General features: G+C 31.8%; 1 protein-coding gene across 1 annotated transcript; it reads left to right on the top strand.

The window, feature by feature from the left end:
• The first annotated feature begins 447 nt into the window (after positions 1–447).
• LOC131622501 (uncharacterized) lies at positions 448–1481 on the top strand. Its single transcript, XM_058893539.1, has 4 exons — positions 448–519; positions 633–774; positions 891–1265; positions 1369–1481. Exons 1-4 carry the CDS (start codon positions 448–450, stop codon positions 1479–1481), a joined length of 702 nt encoding a protein of 233 aa, XP_058749522.1.
• The last annotated feature ends 18301 nt before the right edge of the window (positions 1482–19782 follow it).

Genomic DNA, 19782 nt, shown 5'->3' with positions numbered 1-19782 from the left:
AATTCTTGGAAAGGTAGAACTTTCTCGAGAGCAGACAAGGAAGTCATGATCAAATCGGTTCTTCAGGCTATTCCATCTTATGTGATGAGCATTTTCATTCTCCCGGACACCTTTATTAAGGATATTGAAATAATGCTAAATTCTTTTTGGTGGGGTGGTGGGAACGCGAGTGGAGGTATACGGTGGATGGCGGGGGAGAGATTAACGTGTTCTAAAAAGGAGGGAGGACTTGGTTTTTGTGATTTTAAGGCGTTTAATATGGCTATGGTGGCAAAACAAGGGTGGAGTCTCATTTCTAAACCGAATGCTTTTGCTTCCTGAGTTCTCAAAGCAAGGTATTTTCCTAATACTTCCCTTTTCGATGCTAAAATTGGGTACAATCCTAGTTTCGTGTGGTGAAGCATTTGGAAATCTCGAGAGGTTCTGAACTTGGGGTGTAAGTGGATGATGGGTGATGGTCGAAGTATTGCAGTTATGAATGAACCATGGTGTCGGGGCAGCAATAATTCTAGATTTATTGTACCTCAACAACAGGGAGCGTATTCTATTACAGTTAATGATCTTATGTTGACTAATGAGAAACATTGGAATTATGAAGCTTTTAGTACTCTCGTACATAATTGATTTTACAGGTTCCACTTTTAGAGGATGTTATGGAGAATAAGATAATTTGGAAGGAGGAACGGGATGGGGAGTATTGTGTGAGATCTGGCTATCGCATTTGGTGCAATGAGTTTCGTAGACACAATAGTGGTACCGTTAATGAAGATTGGAGTAGTATTTGGAATATTATAGCCCCACAGAGAGTTAAGCATCTCTTGTGAAGGACTTGTTCAGGGTGCCTTTCCACTCGTTCTTGTCTTCCATAACACTTTGTTATGTGTCCTTAGGATGCGAGTTTTGTGATCATCATACGGAGGACGAGCGGCATCTCTTTTTGGGTTGTGATGCTACTAATCTTTGTTGGAGATCCTCAGGTTTGTCCAATATTCTTGATTCTCGTCTTCATTTATCCACTAACTTCAAGGAAATTATTTTTGATATTTGTAAGAAAGAAGATAAAAAGTTAGCGAGAAGGTTTGCGGTTATGCTTGAATTAATATGGAAGAATAGGAATGACTTTATTTGGCATCAAGAACATGAAGAAGCGTCTAAAATGGGCTTGTGTGCGTCTCATAGGTGGAATGATTGGTTTCACGCACAAGATGTTAATGGCAACAATGCTCAATCACCTCATGATTTGGAGTGGAGGCCTCCGTCAATAAGTTGGATAAAATGCAATGTTGATGCGGCTTTTTAATAATAACAATGGTACTACTAATAGAGGTTGATGTATGCGTAATCATCTGGGAAATTTCATTAGTGCAGGTATTGCTTGGGATCCAGGGACTCTTAGCCTTGTTGAAGCGGAGGCTTTAGCTCTTAAAGAGGCTATCCTTGGAGCCCTCGATAAACCTGAATTATGTTATTTTTTAGAGTGATTGCCAGAGAGTTACACAAGCTTTATACTCCAATAATAAGGGTGCTTCTGAATTCAGTATTATTATTAAGTCTATTTCTAGTTTACTTCAGTCTTTTCCTAACTTTGAGGTTAAGTTTGTAAAACGTCAAGCGAATATGGTTGCTCATTCCCTTGCAAGGGCGACCAATTCTTGGGCTAGACGTAGTGTGTTGAATTCAATTCCTCTTTGTATTGAACATGTTTTATTGAATGAAATTCAGTGAGTTTGTTGTGATAAAAAAATCTATTAGCATTTCATTGATATTTATTAACTTCTCACAGATTTCAACCTTGAGCAGTATAAAAATTGCATTGAAACTCTTACTTATGTATTATACCTTTTCTTTAATGCTCACTAATAATTGCAAAACACCAATTTTCTACATAACCATCTTTGTTTGTTTGGCCAACATTAATGCCATTGTTTTTGTCATTAATAAAAAAAAAAGAAATTGATGTCTTTTTATAATATTTTTGGTTAATTTTGTATTTCATTATTTTGAAAAAAAATTAAAATTCAATCCTTTTTAGTTTATTTGTTGTTTTTATTAAATAATTTTAAAAAAAAAAATTGGTTAAACAAATTTTAAAAAATATTTTAACAAATGGTCCTTCCCCTTTTGTAGGATAATTTTTTATTTTATTTAATTTATTTTTTATTCATATAATTTAATTTTGTTAATAAATTTTAATTATTAAAAAAACCATAATAGCTCTATATTTGATCTTTTGTTTTCCTTTAAAAAAATAATAAACAAACTTTTTCGAAATTATATCAGATTGTTTTTCAGTTATAACAATTAAATATTATAATATAATATAATAAAATATTTAATTTAACACATGAAAATTCTGTCTTACTAATTTTTTTCGTCTTTTATCACATGTAAATACTAATTTTCTATACCATTAATATTTGTATGATAATATAATCATTATTATGATTTTCTAAATATTTGCTTACTATAAATTTTATATCAGTTCAATACATTTTTAATAAATAATAATAAATTATAAGTGTTTTTTAAATATTATAAAATATTTAACCCGTGCATCGCACGAGTCTAAATACTAGTGTGTGTATATACATATCATATGAGAATGCTTTATTTATATGAGAATGTGAGAATGAATTTGAACCATTAGATTTTAAAATAAATGGTGGAGATTATGTGTGAATTTTTTTATCTCTCCTCCATTATTAAAATAAAAGATATAGGAGAGAGAAAAAAATATTCACACATATTCTCCACCATTTATTTTAAAATCTAATGGTTTTGATTCATTCTCATATTTTGATATAAATAAGACATTCTCATATGATATGCCCTCTCTCTATATAAATATATATTTCTCCTAGTTACATTGATAACATATATTTGTGAAATGACATCAATAACAAATAATTTTTCTAATATTTAATTATGCAAACAGTATTTTAACTGTATAAACTTCATTAATGATATATATTAATATAATAATATTTTGAGTCATATAAATTAAAATTAATAATAAGTGACACATATTTTTGTATTTTATCCAATAACACATCTTTTCAACTATATTTATAAATTCATTTTAATTGAAATAATTTTTATTTAAACTAAAATTATTATTATTTTGTTAAAAAAATATTATATCTTAAAATAAAAATTAGTTCAAATTATATTTCTTCGTTATTAATATTTAATTACTAACGTTAATTTTTAAAAATTAAATACTATTTTAAATGTAAATTAATAATCATTTAAAATGATCATAAAAATCTTTTTATTAAAAAATAATTTATTAAAATAATTAGATTAATAATTTATTAGAAATAATAATAATAATAAAGTAATAAAAAGTGAAAAGTGAAAAATGAAAAAGTTTAAAAGTGAAAAGTGAGTTGAAAAAAATTAACAAAATACATTCTTTGCCCTCAAATTATTAATTTAGACTAAGATAATAAAAGTATATTTTTGTAATTTCCAGAACAACAAATTTTCTTATATTACTTAAATAGAGTTAGAATTTCATCGATTGCTATGTTATACTCCCAATTCTTTGAAGACAGAATATCCATAGGAATCGTTTTGAAATTTGAAAATAAATACTTTAGTTTTCAAATAAAAGTCATTGTTATTTAAAATAAAGGGTTAAATATATTTTTGGTCCCTATAAATATCTTAATTTTAGCTTTTAGTCCCTATAAAAAAAATATTGACTTTTAGCCCCTATAAAATTACTTTTGCACTCACTTTTGGTCCCTCTACAGGGACTAAAATTGAGTGCAAAAGTAATTTTATAGGGACTTAAAGTCAATATTTTTTTATAGGGACTAAAATCCATTTTGGGTAATTCTATAGGGACTAAAAACATATTTAACCCTAAAATAAAATAGGCATTGTATTAAAAGTGACCCGTAAGATTAAACATTTTATTATCGTATTCATGTGCTAATTTTGTGTGTAATATGTAGTTTGGTCAATTGAATAGTAATTGTTTGATAGTAAATGATCATAAAACTCAATGTATTAAAGAACCATATAAAAAAAATGACATGTGAGTTGGAGAAAAAAATAAAATTTTAACAAATGCAAATGTAAAATTTTTGATATAAATGCAAAATATGAAATAATTTACTTAATTGTAAATTGAACAATAATTATATAGATTTAACTTAAGTGTATTAAATAATCTTACTGGAGAAAACAATGATCCACAAAAAAGATTTAAGATAGGTCAAAAACACAATAGAAAAACAGGACCAATGAAAATCCAATACGTCTAATAGCTATAAATATTTATAAAATTATTAATAACTATAGAAAAACATGATAACTCCAATACATCTAATAGCTATAAATATTTATAAAATTATTAATAACTATAAATATTTGATTGTAATTTTTCTCTTCTTATCTCTATTTTTCTAATTTCAAATAAATTTTTTTAAAATGAGTTTGTAGTGTGACAATGAGTTCAAACAACATTTATTGTACCTGTCCATACTCATTTTACACATTTTTATGCCATAATTAAATATGACTTCCATCATCTATGGGTTACATGTGGTGTCGTCATTCATGCAATAAAACTGTAGGGAAAAATATTATTTAATTCGGACCAATGAAAAACTAACACTTGGGGCATCCATTCAATAAAGCTAAGAGAGTGAATACTTAATTTGTTAGTTACAGAAATGCCCTTTTATTAGTGCAAATAAATTTAGGCGAAAGGACAATTTAGACAGTTTGGTCAATCTATTAATAATGAATAGATAGTAGATTAGTGCAAATAAATTTAGGCGAAAGGAAAATTTAGACAGTTTGGTCAATCTATTAATAATGAATAGATAGTAGATTTTCTTTTCTCACTTAGCCCTTGTTATAACCTATGTAATCGGTACCCATAGATGACACACAAATATGACACACGAAAAAAAAAGGTTTGCTGCAACCTTTACCCATTCCAAAACAAGCGTGGGAAGAAATTACAATGGATTTCATTACACACTTACCTAGCTCTTGCGGTCACACGGTTATCTGGGTGCTTTGCGATCGTCTATCAAAATTTGTTCACTTCATTCCTTTACCAACTCATTTCACAGCGAAGGATCTGGCCCACCGTTTCACAGTTGAAAATTTCCGTCTTCATGGCAGCCCTGAAACCATTGTCTCAGACCGTGACCCCGTGTTCTTAAGCAAGTTTTGGAAGGAGTTTTTCAAGAACCATGGCACAACCCTGCAATACAGTACATCATATCATCCAGAGACCGACGGACAAACTGAGGTAGTAAATCGTTCATTAGAAACTTACTTACGTTGTTTTGTTCAGGATCACCCTCGCACATGGCATCGGTTCCTAAATCTGGCAGAATACTGGTACAATACAACTTTTCATTCGGCGATTCAGATGACTCCGTTCAAGGCCCTCTATGATCGCGATCCACCGAATATTATGGATTATGTTCAGAACTCAGTTTCGGAGGTCACACTTGATTCAGCGCTTCAGCAACAGCAACAGATCATAGATCAGTTAAAGGTACACTTGAAGAAGAGTAGAACGGTGATGGAAAAACAAGCCAATTTGAAAAGAAGACACGTTACCTTTGTGGAAGGAGATTTGGTTTTGTTAAAACTTCAGCCGTATCGCCAGACAACAGTACATCGCCGAACATCTCAAAAGCTTTCGCAACGTTATTTTGGCCCTTTTTCGCATTATCAAACGTGCGGGTACCGTCACGTATCTTCTGGATCTGCCATCGTCCTCTCGTATCCATCCTATTGTTCATGTGTCTTTACTGAAGAAATATCATGGAGCGCAGCCGTCGGTGGATTTTCAGCAACTCCCCTTGCCGGACCTTGTAGACTTCGAGAATAATGACCTGCATATACAAAACGAAACAGATCCACATCACATACCCACGGCCTCACGACTACACAGACCAGAAGAACAAGTCGAGATATCAAGAGTTGTAGAGATTTTACCTTCAGACGGTGCGAACAAGAACACTCATGCAGGGGAAATAGGTACAGATGGGTTGGACTCAAAGGTGAAGACAAAAGAGCATCGCGACTTGCAAGTGCAAAGGAGGAACAAGGCATTCACAAAAAGCTCTGAACTTGGTAACTTGAAGAGTTCACCGAAAGTACCAAATGAAAAATACTTAGAAGACTCTTCTTTTATTACCCATACCTCTTTACCCACTAACGGTACTTTACTTGGGAAAGCTTCACACGTTTCCCAACTTACAGCTGGTTGCACTGCCCAAGGAGATAAGTGTGATCCTCACAACCAATCAGAGGCCGCGAAGAAGATTTCTTCTTATCTCCCAACAGTCGTTTTATCCAAGCATCACGTGGGTGTGTCCCCACCACCCAAACAGCTGTCACCAACCTCAAATGCTGCGATTTCAAATGCAGGTGGGCTGCGAATCCAACAAAGCCCAAATTCACAAAAAGGGCAAATAGCTTCTTTACCATTGAACCTTGAGGACAAGGTTCCTAATGGGCCCGAGAGTAATGTTAAGGAGAGACCCAATAGAATTAAAAAAAGATCTTGTTGGCTGAAGGGGTTTGTTGAAACGTAGGACTTTTTTTATTTTTATTTTGGGATCACTTATTTAAAGTCTTTTATGTTATTTGTTTTAGCTAGGCCCATGGCCCAAATAGTAAGGTAAACCCTACTATATAACCTTTGTATGCTGCCTCTTTATGGCTAAGAAGAAAAATTGCTTTTATCTTATTGTCTCTTTATGCAATTCTAGATCTAGGGTTACTATACACTAATCTATCAGTTTTTCTCCGATTTTGAAATTTCCATGTTGCGTTCTTGTATTGTAATTGTATTCTTTTATTTTATCTTTGCAAGTTTTTTTTCCAAAAAGTCATTATGGATATAAGAAAATGTTGAGATGGATATATCAATAATGGCTGCAAATAATACTGAAATTGAGAAAATTACATACAAGTCCATTGATAATAATTATGTAGTACTTTGCACCTCTTAAGAAAACATCCTCAACAACAACAACTAAAATAAGACTGGAGGGGATTGGGTTTCTAAATTAGTTCAACGCACCCCATGAAGAAGAAATGTCCATGTCTACATTCATTTCATAAATCAAATTAAATTAAATTAAGAATTTAATTGGAATTCACTGACGGTATAAAGAAGTTTTACACTGTCGGTGAATCACAACCATTAATTTGTTAGAAGTGTTTGACTTTTATTTTAATTTTTTAAAAAATAATATAATTGAGTGGTTGTGATACATTGATAGTGTAAAAAGTTTTACACTGACAGTACATGCAATTAAACTCTTAAATTAAATTGGTCTATATTTATTGGTATGTGTTTAATTGAAAGAGGTCGAAGTAAGTTGGTGCAATAAATTATACGATAGTATAATGTTTAATATCGTGCTTATTAAATCGAGATTCATAAATCTAGGTTTAAGATGAGATTCACATGTAAAATAGATACACACTAGATTCATATTGATTAGATTCAATTTTATATCAAATTGAGACATAAATCACATGTGATATAAAATATTTATAACCATGTTTAAATTCCTTTGTTGGTGTCATAAAGAATAATGCATTAATAAAGTTGACATTGTGATAGTTCAATTTAGAATTTACCTTGAACCAAAGAACCTCGTCACCACAGTTGACTCCATATTTGTTCAAAGCTTTGGGAATGACAAATCTAGCAACACCAAGCATTGCCCATCTTGCATGAATCAACTTATATCCTTGATATTTGCATCATATTATTACCATAAAATTAACAGCAATGCTATATGTACACCCATAAAAGTAACACCGTACATACACCGTATCAAATCAACAATGATTTGCTGGATGGTTTAAATTAAAATAATGAAAAAAATAATGTTTTTATAAATTTAATAAAACAAAACCGTATTGAAATACGGTGTAGAATAGAACACATAGTTGAGCATAACCATTGCCATATTTCAGAAAAATTGAATCGGATGGTAATCGTTTGTTCCAAATTGAATTGATATAGAAGTTAGTTTATTTTTTTTGGAAGAGGCAGAGTAATTCTAGAAGTGTAAAACTGATTTCAAAATGATTTAGAGGTATTTGATTATATTGAAATATAATTGATGCTGACTCCGAAATAAATTTTACATGAAACTAGAAGATGTACTTTAAAATTTAAATGTGATTTTACAATGAAATTTATTTTGCTTTTACAATAAGTTTGATATCAACTTCATAAAGTACATCATTGAGGAATATGTTTGATATCGACTTCATAAAATGATTTTGAGGTATTTGATTCTTCTAAAATAGAATTCATTTTGTTTTTATAGTGAAATTCTACTCGAGGGTCATGTTTGATATCGACTTCATTGAATCTTCTCAACAATAAGTTTGCTTTTACAAAGTACATCAATAAATTCTCCTTGATGTATTTGTACTCTTTTGTTAGTTGTTTCACAACCAACTCTGAATTGCCTCTAAAATTGACTCCTTTTGCCCCCAATTTATAAAAGGATCTTAAGGCTTGCAATTATGGATTCATACTCAGCCTCTTTATTAGAGCAATAACTTTGAATTTTGAATTTGAACTTTGTTGAAATTCCCTTGGGGGATGATCAGAATTTCAATTCTAGTTCCATTTTATGTTTGGAACCATCAAAGTACAATTTCCAAGGCTTTAGGTCAACATATTTCTATGTTACTTCGACTACTGTGTGGTCAATAATAAAATTAGCAATAACCTGACCTTTCACAATCCTTAAAGGTGCATATGTTAAAGAATATTGAGTTAAAGCTAAAGTCAATTTCCCAATTCGACAATGTAAAATAGGTTTTGACAACATATGACTAATAATGTCAAAATGAGAATATACAAAACATCATTAGACTTTATATAACATTTCAGTTTTGTACAAGAGAAATACAAGTACAGACACAATTTTTCTACTGAGCTACACCTAGTTTCTGCATCATTTGTGAGTCTTGGGCTCGGGGGGAGACTTTGAACAAGCTTAAATAAATTTTAAAGTATTAACATATTTAGGGGGAGCTGGTTAGCTTTTTAAATTTGAGTTTTATGGTGATTACCCGATATAAATTGTTCTATCAAAATACATGGTTTTGTCATCATCAAAAAGGGGGAGATTGTAAAAACAAGAATGGTTTTGTATTTGTCCTTAGGTTTTGATGATAACTTTACATGTTATCTCAAGGAACAATTATATACATTAACAATTTTATTTCTAGTGTGTGCCTTTTTCCTTGCATGTTTTGACTCTGGTAAGAAGGCATGTAACGTCATTAGTTTCTGAACTCAACACTCTGGAAGAATACTAGTGTTGTGTTACAATAGAAGTCAAGATTCTGGAATACTACTCATGCAACAGTTCAAAGGAACATTAGTACAAGAGCTTATGATCGTAACTTTGTAAGGAAGCTTTGGAGGCCTTCTAAAGTTTACTTCTGTGTCCCGTGTTCTGAAGATGCTGAAGACGAGATTCTACTGACCAAGTTCTGAGGATCTAAAGACATCGCTTCTAAAGACCAAGTCCTGAAGACTCTGAAGACAAGGTTTTGCTGAACAAGCTCTGAAGACTCAAAGACTTAGGGACTGAAGATTCAAGTTCTGATCATCTACAACATGCTTCAATCAACATACAATCAGAATCCTCTTAAGACTTAGAAGATCAAGGAAGGATTACGTGTGATGGTGAGCATAAAATTACTAACGTAAACTGTGACCTCTACCCTTATAGGGTAGCGTAAGGATAGTCCAACATGTACTTGTTATCTATCATTCCTACCATGATCGTTGGGGACTTTACAATTGTACTTCACATTTCTTATTCTACCATCCAATGTATCTATCCTTCTCTATAAAGGAAGCCATTGGAAGAATTTGAAATCAATGAATCAGTTCTTCAAAACTACACCAAAGCGCTGCACAAACTCTGTTAGAGAAATCTTTGTATAGTTTTGTATTTTAGCAAGGAGCTTTTGTTCGTATCTTGCTTATCAACACTTTTGTGTTGTTTTACTTAAACATTGCGTAATCTGCTCATTAGAAGCATCTTGTAATACACACTTGTAATCAACTTGATTGATTGTTTTCTTGGGGGACTAGGTGCTAGTCAGAAGCCCTGTGGTTTCACGATAAGGATCAGCTGAACTTGTTGGGGTTTTCAGAAAGGTTGATCATAAGCTTATTATGGTTGTTTCCTTGAGAAGACTAGGTGCTAGTTAGGAGTCTCAAGAAGGCATTGACTACGGTCAATGTGGTTGTTTGTAATCATTTTGGTTATAGTGGATTAAGTCCTTATTCAGAATGCGAAATCACCTTGATGGGTGGACTGGATTAACTTCGTTAACTATGAACTAGGATAAAAATAATTATGTTCATCTATTTTTATTCACTTGTTAACCTTGCGTTTTGAGTAGCAAAAAGAAAAATATTATACTTGGTGCAACACAATTTAAACCCCCATTTCTTGTGTTTCTTGAACCTTCAATTGGCATTAGAGCTCCTGTTCTGGTTTTATACACTTAACTGTGTCAAATAAAGATCTATAAGAGTCTCAAACACTATGGTTGATCCTACTCCACCACTTCCTGCTCCAGTTTCAAATGATAATTACTATTCTAAAACCCCCATCTTTGATGGTGAAAGATTTGAATATTGGAAAGATAGACTATAAAGCTTCTTTTTAGGTCTTGATTTTGATCTTTGGGATATGATAGTAGATGGCTATGAACATCCCATAGATGAAAATGTAAAGAAACTTGAAGGAAAATCTATGACTGATCAACAAAAGAAAAATCATAAGAATCATCATAAAGCAAGAACCATCTTACTTAATGATATTTCTTATACTGAGTATGAGAAAATAAAGAATGGAGACTCAGCTTAGTCTATATTTGATTCTCTCAGAATGACTCATGGAGGAAATGATTAATTCAAGGAGACCAAGGCGTTGGCCTTGATTCAGAAGTATGAACCCTTCAAAATAAAGGACGAAGAAATAGTTGAGACAGTGTTCTCAAGGTTTCAAACCTTAGTTGCAGGACTGAGAGTTCTGAAAAAATGATATTCAACTTCATATCATGTGAAGAAAATTATCAGAAGCTTGCCATCGAAATGGAGGCCTATGGTAACTACACTCCAGCTTGTGAAGGATTTGAACAACACTTCTCTAGAGGAATTGGTGAGGTCTCTAAGAAGTCATGAGATTGAGCTAGAACAAGATGAACCTCAGAAGAAAGGAAAATCTATTGCGCTTAATTGTGTCAGAAGCTCTGAGAAGTCCAAAGCTCTTCAAGCCGAAGAGATTGAGGATTCTGAAGAAGATTCTGATGGAATTGAAGATGAATTGTCTCTGCTGCCCTGAAGGGTTAATTGTCTCTGGAATAGAAATCAAGACAACAAGTTCAGGGGTACTAGAAAGACTATTGGTCGGTTCAAGTCTACTTCTGGCCAAAGGAAGTCTAGTGGCAAAAAGGTTATTTGTTATGAATGCAACGAGCCATGATACATCAAAGTTGATTGTACTGAAATATTGAAGGGCTTACTCAAGAAAACAGCTTTCTCAAGCAAGAAGTAAGGGTCGATGGCAACCTGGGATGAGTCTGAATCTTCAGACAATGACTCAGAATGAAAACCGAAGAGGTATTCTCCAAGGAGGTATTTTCTGACCTTTCCCATTTAGAATTAACTAATTCCTTACTAGAAATTGTGAAAAAAATACTCATTGCTCAAAATTGAATTTAAGTATCTTAAATAATCCCATGAATCCATATCATCCAAAAACAGTAAACTTAAAGAAGATTTCCTCTTCTTAGAGACAAGAACTATAATCTCAAAGACACAAGAGCTCCTTTAGAAGCTTTTGAGAGTTTGAGCATTGTCTCATCAAGGGATGTGACTAATGATATAATAAAAGAAAAAGGGTTATCTATCTCTAGACCAAGGGTAAAATTGTTGGCTAAAACATCTAGCTCTAATTCCTCTGAAACTAAGCCCAAAATTGCTACAAATTCTAGAAGATCAAACAGAACGGGACCCAAAAAATTGTGGTTATCTAGAAAATAAATGATCTATGTTTTTATTTACTTCATGCTTATATGTTTTCTTCTGTTTTATCTTGTTATCTAAGAATTATTTTTCTCTCTACTTGATTCTATGACATAAAGCTACGTCATTGAAAATATTATAATTGTCTATAAAGCTCTGGAATGTACAACGATGAAACAATGGGTGCATAAGGAATCAGTCAATAATCGTTTAACAATAAGCTTGATCTTAAAAATCAAAGCCAGTTATAATATTTGCATATTTGAACTGAAGTCTATCGAGTCAAGTGTCGAAAGTAATATTGTTATCAAATAAGAGGACTCAGAAGATGAACTTTCAAAAGTTGTTAAATCACAAGGACACCAAATTTCTGTTGGTTAATCTATGAAGCTTCTGAACAAAGATTAATGAACAACCTTTTAAGGTATGTATAACTCCGTCTCTTGCCTCTAAGTAAGAAGCTTTAGACTAGTGAAGCTTTCTTCTGCCAAAAGCACCCTTGATTAAGATATTCTCTTGAGAATTTCTTTGTCTTTTGTTATATCCGAAAACATTACCTCATTAAATGAGTTGTCATAAAAGTGAAAGGTTAATGATTCGATAGAAGACGACTGTCTTTTCTGAACCACGCCTCGCATTTAATGCAACGCCTTGGAAGTTGAGATTATTTTGGGACTAAGTTTTAAATCTTTACGCTTTCCATCCTGTCATATTTGTTTTACTGTTCTAGATTTCTTAATCATTACAAAAACTATTTGTTAAAACCCACTCACTCCACTTATCTTTCGTCTCTATTAACCTAGTCTTTTCATATTTTCAAACCCTAATTTTCCTAAACCCTAAAAATGTTTTTTTTTACAAACATATGGTTCCCTCATAAAAACGGCTCTCTCAACAACAAATGATCAACAAATTTCTCCACAACAACTTCTTCCTCAAGAACAACCTGAAGAAAATGTTTATCCTCACATTGCTTTGGCTATTCTAATTGATCAACTTTTTGTTATCTCTTAATTGATCATTAATTTTGACAATCTCGCTAAAAATAAGTTTGATCTCTCTTAAACGATAGAAACTCAAAAGTGGTCAACTTACTTTAATCTTCTAAAAGGACCTACTTATCCCACTCTTGTCAAAGAAATTTGGTCCAATGCCTATTGCTGTACCCCAAAATTTGCCCATCCTTTTCAAAAATATTTCAAAATTGGATTTTATAAAAATCTTGGGTTCATTTACATTGACGTCCTGAATTTTATAAATATTCGATTTAAAGTCTATTTTAAAATATAATAGTTTACTCTTAAATTATTTATATTTTAATAAATAGCAAAATGCTGGCCGATGTTTCATACACTTTCAATTAGCTTTTTATTTTGAACAAATAATATAGCACAATTGGTAAGGAAGTAAGGTTTGCAAGTATAAGATCCCGAGTTCAAATCCCACTTTTGACATTTTCCCTTTTATTTGTTTTTAACTTTAGTTTTAATTTTCTTCCAAAAAATCACAAAAAAAAATTGTTTTTTTTATTATTTAATTGAATTTTCATTTTTTTTAAATTAAGCATTTTTTAAATATTCAATTTTGTACTTTTATTCAAAAAATAACCAAATAATTCAAAAATAAAATACAAGGCTTTTTTGTTACAAAGCCCAAGCCCAATTTTCTTGTTAACCTAATTTGCTTTATATATACAACATTTTCCATGCAAAAAGGGGAAGATTTTTTTTACAGACACTATCATCTAGAATTTTTCACAATTCAGTCTCTTACACTTCCTTCTAAATCTTTTATTTTTCTCTCAAGCTTCTATGTTTTTTTCATTACAATATTTTTGGCCAATGATTTAATATGAGGTCTTCCTTTACAAAAGTTTTTCTCAATTTTAAATCTTTCAAAAGGTTTTTGGCCAATGATATAACATGAGGCCTCCCTTTAAAAAAAAAAAACTTTGTTTTGGCCAATGATTTAATATGAGGCCCCTTTACAAAAGTTTTTTTTCTCAATTTTAAATCTTTTTTTGGCCAATGACTAAAACTCATATTATATGAGGCAAAACCCTTTTTATAATATTTTAAAAAAAAAAAAAAACTAACAATTTTATTATTATTGTAATATTATCATTACTAACATTTTTTTATTATATTTATTATTATTACTAAACTTCTTTTTTTTATAATTATTATTATTATTACTAATATTTTTGTTAACTAACTCTAACAATATTATTATATTATTATTATTACTATTATACTACTATTATTTCTATAATTATTATTATATATTATTATATTACTAGTATTATCACTATTATTATTTCATTTTTTTTCCAGGTATTCCAATGACCTTTGGCCAAAAAAGGCCACAAACCTTTTGGCCACTCGCCTTAATAAAATCTTTATTTTTAAAGAATAAACCCTATTTGGCCAAAAGTCAAAAGTCAAATCAGGGTTATTCTTGCCCTTTTGGCCATGATCTAATTTTCTGAACCTTTCTTTATTTTTCTTGGGAAAATTGTATAATTTAAAAGCCATTTAATAGTTTAGTTTTAATTTCTCGCACTTAGCCAATTACTATAACCGCCTATGATTTATAATAGCGTAGGTTTTATTGTTTCGCACTTTACTTTTCTGCCTTTATTTCCTGTAAATATTAACTGCTAGATGTATATGTTAATAGGATTGTATGGTAAGACTAAAACTGATCATATCAAAACAAAATCACAAAAAAATATATATTAAAATTAGGTTTTTAGGCATGAATTAACTTTTTTGTATTAATTAATTATCTCAATCAATTTATAAATGATTAGAATTAGGGTTTTTATTTATTTTATCATTTAAAATCAATTACAAGAATGCAAAAAATATATATATCAATAAATTAGATTTTTTAGGTTTATGTAAATAATCAAACATTAAATTTTTATTGTTTTTACTTTTGAATGATGTAAAAATATTTGATATTTAAATAATATAAATATATTTAATTAAGACCTTAAAATTAAATTAGTTAGTTAGGATTAAAACTTTGTGTTTTTTAATTAACTCACTTTAATTACTTAGAATTAATTTAATCATTAATTAACTTTAAAATATTTTCTTTTAAAAAAATACTAATATTAAAATATTTTCTGTCTTTTATTTTCTCTCGTTATTTTGATTCTTAGAACAACTGTATAGGATTGCCCATATTTTTTTGTAATAGTGTAGATTTATTTTCCTCGCACTATTTTTTCTAAATATTGTAACTGCACGGCAGGATGTAATAGTCCAGGTTTATTTTCCGCATTTTATTTTCTGCAAGTTTTTTCTTATTAAGTACCTGCCCCAAAGCCATGTAATAGTTATTAGGGCCTATACTCTGTTTTACTTTCTGCACCCTATATTACTGTTAGATATATGATAATAGGATTGTATGGCAAGGTTAAAACAAATCGTAGCTAATCTAATTTCAAAAGATAAATAAACTGAATACAACACACTTTTCACACCTACACCTTTAGGGTAACCCTCTCTTCTGCCTTACGATAAAATAGTCATGTCCCTCGGAACGTAGGGATATCCTAGCAAATGACACTTATGAATAAATCATCATAGTCCCTTCGACACAAAAAGATCATAGTCCCTCGATGACCCTGAGAGTTGCCTTAGAAAAAGATGATCTTGTCCCTCGATGACCCTACAAAATGATGATAGTCCCTTCGAGAATGCTAAGATATCTTTATAAATGTTGCCTTTAATGACCACACGATGACCCTTCACTCGTCCCTTCACGTCTAATCGATAGAACTACCTACCCACTAATGGTATGGGTGGTACTATCTCCCAAGGAAAGTAACAAGTACAAGAAAGACCTTACAACTTAGAGGTAAGTAGCTCTTAAATGCTTGCTCACAATTCTAAAAAAAAATACTCTTCACACCACCTATTTTCCAAACAAAAATTTTCAAACTACTTTGTATACATTCTTGAGGACTGATTCAAGAATCATTACAAAGTTTACCTTACTATTGTCACCCCAACTATTTTCAAAACACACACACAAATCAAACAAAATGAAGTGAGCTAAGCGATTAAGAGCCTATGGATAACCATGGATACAAAGGGTGCTAACACCTTCCCTTTGAATAACCTACCCTCCGAACTCAAAATCTTTTAAAAGGTCTTTCCTGTTCTTTTATATCATTCCTAATAAAATTGGATAAAATAAAAGTTGGTGGCGACTCTTGCTAACCGCAACACGTTTTGCGAAAAACAAAACAAAAATTAAGTTCTCCCACCGTATTACACTTATATGTCGCATCAGGGTTTAATCTGCTCCAAAGTCTGTGGAAAAGATATATGCTTTCGTGAAAAGGATACTGCCCAACTCATTCAACATGATGGAATTGGAGTTCGCTATAACAACAAAAAGGTTTCGTGGGAGCAGCGTGTAAGTGTCCCCTATGATGGTCTTGCTAAAGAGATTTCTCCAGTTTTGTTTGAAAGCAAGAAGGATTCCTCTCTAGCCTCTTATCTCCCTAATAACTTAAGAATCTGGTTCATAATTCTTACTGGAAGTGATATTCGCCAAATCTCCTCAAACTCCTCTAAAGGTCTGGACATAGATCATAAGCTTATGCTATTCTATCAGGCCAAACACGAGTATATCAACCTACCTACATGTCTCACTTCTTACCTTCACAGTGAAATCTGTTCTTCCAAGAAACGTTCCAAATACCAAATAATTGGACCTATGGACGCCTTATCATTGCCATTCTCACTGAAAGTAAGTTTACTAAGAACTTGAATCTTCAAGTTTGTTCAGATGTCTTATTAGGTAAAACCCTCAACGGTATTGACTTGCTAGAAATGTCTCTAATTTATGAAATAGTCTAGATACCTAAAGGTTTGAATTCATAAGAAATTTATCGAAGAAGACTCTCCTTCATTCCTTCCTGAAGTTCCCAGGGAAAATTCTCAGTCTACAATTGTTCCTAAGATTGTCTCTCAAGAGAAATCCACTATCTCGCTGGTTAAGGAAAAGAGGAAGAAGAAGAAAAGGAAACAATCAAAGAAGGAAGGACATAAAGTCTCTTTTAAACTCAGAAAGATGTCTAAAAGGACTAATTCCATATAACAATATCCTAAAGTAAAGAAAGATGATTTAACGGCTTCTATATTACTCTCAACTCAAGATGGCTCTCCATGTTCACCAAAAACCACCACTTCAATCAACCCATCTGTCTCCACACTTGGAACATCATGTTCTCAACGAAATCCTCTGGTTTCAGAAGCAAGTCCTTTTGTTCCTTCACTAGAAACCTTCATAAAGCTTCCATCCAACACTTTTTACAATTTCCTAAACTCCTCATATCATCTTGCATTTGAACGAACCTATGTTCGTCCACCTATCTTCACTAAGCTTATGGAACAGTTTGAGTAAAAAAATTTCTTACGCTTCAATGAAATCTGGAAAGTTTTTCATATGGTATATGGACTAACTTCACAAGATGGATGAAGATCAACTCTGATATCATGAAATCCATATGTCATCAAGAAACTGAGAAGAGATTTGAAGAATGGTTGAAAATCTTTTCAAATTCTCCCTTGAGTTTTCCTCCTCTAACGTTCATGTTTCCAAACCTGAACAACATGCTGTTGTTGATACTACTGGTTCCTTAGAAGCTGCTGCTGCTGATACTCCTAGTGTTGAAATAGCTCATGCTAGTGATCAACCTTCTGGTTATGTTATGGTGTTGACCAATGGTCAAACTTCTGACTCTAAGAGTAAAGAAGACACGGTGATTGAAGATTATCCAGTTGGGCTGCAGGCTGCTTTGGAAAAACAGCAGGAAGAAAACCATTGCATCCATCAACGCTTGGATAAGAAGGATGAAACGATTGCTGCTTAAGGTGCTGCATTCAAGATGATGTCTGAATTTTTGAAGGAGTTCATGGCCAAGATGGAGACGAAGAATGTTTAGACCTTATCCCTTTGTATTAGAACTTAAGAATAATCTTTCTTTTGTTTCTGAAACAATTGTATCTTTATCCCATCTTTTCAATGAAAATTTATTTTCTTTGTCTTAAAATTCTTTTTGATAATGACAAAGGGGGAGAAAAAGTAATTATTTTGATGACACCTAATCTCATGCCCAAAACCCAAAAATGTTAAACATGATATAAAATGTTGTTGCTAGTAACCCATATTTGATGTTTGATTCAGGAACTTTGTTAAAGTTCACAGGCTTTAATAGACAAGTAATCTGGCTACTATCAGAAGATCATTATCTGGTATAAGGCCATATGAAATTAGAAGATACTAAGAAGTAAATGTCATTAGACAAGATCAAGCTATTGGCGTCACCAGAAGCAATCAAGATCAAGGATGCATGTAAGTTTTTCTGATGAGCTATAAGCTTCTTCTAGAAAGGATGTCGTTGTTTAGAAGTCGTAAACCGTTTGAAACAAATATTAATTTGATATTCTACTTCTCTAGGAAAGTTATTTTTGCTCTGACATTGTGATGTGTTCAGAAGTTATATGCTTTCTGAGAAAAGAGGTTGTGAACCTACACTCTGATATTCCACAAGCTCACTCTGATTCAATACATGTGTGCGATGATACAACGTATGTTTCAGAAGTTGTGAACTTTCTAAAAATATGGTTAAATCAAGCTCAAATACCTTCACTGTTCAGAAGTCGTGGACTGTTTGAAAGTAAGGCGATTATCTGTTGATAACACCTATTGTCCAAAAGTTGTGAATTTTCTGAAAGTATGATGTTCTGACTTTGATGCTTCGAAAGTTGGAAAACTATCTGGAAGTCAAGGGTAATCTCTGGTTAAGCATTTTGTTCAAAAGTTGTGAACTATCTAAAAGAATGTTAAATGTGTGCTCCGACAACATTTGGTTATTTTAAAAAGTTTTTCAGAAGTCGTGGACTATTCGAAAGCTATTGTAACCAAGGTTCTGAAAGACCAAACTCTTATACTTTAGAAGTTATGAATTTTCTGGAAGTGTAGTAAGTTTTCTCTTGTTCTAGTACTATTTCAAAGGTCGTTGTCATACCCCGAAATTTGCCCATCATATTTTTACTGTTAAGCTCATTCAAGTATCAAAGGCTCAAGGTTTGACTAAGTGCATAATCTCCTAATCAAAAGTTTCTAAATTAGGGTTTTTGACCTAAAAGTCAACTGAACTTTGACTATCCATAACTTTCACATGGAACATCAGAAATTTCCCAACCAAATCCTATTTTGAAGGAAATTGAATTCTCTACAACTTTGTCCCTCTAATGCCAAGGTCAAAAATGCTTAATTTAAGAGATATGGTCCAGAACATTACAGGTCCTTCTAGAAGCTCGCAAAAAGCTGTTTTTTTGTCATGGGGCATATCTTCAAGATGAAATCTCCTTCTTAAGCTTTCCATAAAGTCCTAGAACACCTTCATATGATAAAAATTAAGGGAGATATACATTGCTAAACTTGGGCAAAATTTGAGAAATGCTTGAAACTATGATTGACAAAATTCATGTTTTGAGTATTGGGCCTTTGATTTTGGGTTTCTCACGTAGTTATAAGCTTAAAATTGGCCCATTAACCAATTATCCTTTATTTCGTGATTTTATTTCATTTTTATTTGAATTAATTAAATTCAAGTAAAATCAAATGAAATTAGGATTAAATGATAAAAGATGGAGAGATTAATTTTCCAATTTTTGTCTCAA

Source organism: Vicia villosa, unplaced genomic scaffold (genome assembly GCF_029867415.1).
Source record: "Vicia villosa cultivar HV-30 ecotype Madison, WI unplaced genomic scaffold, Vvil1.0 ctg.000030F_1_1, whole genome shotgun sequence".
NCBI classification, from domain to species: domain Eukaryota; kingdom Viridiplantae; phylum Streptophyta; class Magnoliopsida; order Fabales; family Fabaceae; genus Vicia; species Vicia villosa.
This window is presented reverse-complemented; position numbering and strand designations above follow the sequence as displayed.

Bases quoted from the DNA above. Each gene is read 5' to 3' on its own strand.
- LOC131622501 (XM_058893539.1), top strand. From the start codon at position 448: ATGGGTGATGGTCGAAGTATTGCAGTTATGAATGAACCATGGTGTCGG. The intron at 520-632 runs GTACCTCAACAA...TTGATTTTACAG, and splicing joins GCAATAATTCTAGATTTATT to GTTCCACTTTTAGAGGATGT. The intron at 1,266-1,368 runs GTTGGATAAAAT...TCATTAGTGCAG, and splicing joins GTGGAGGCCTCCGTCAATAA to GTATTGCTTGGGATCCAGGG.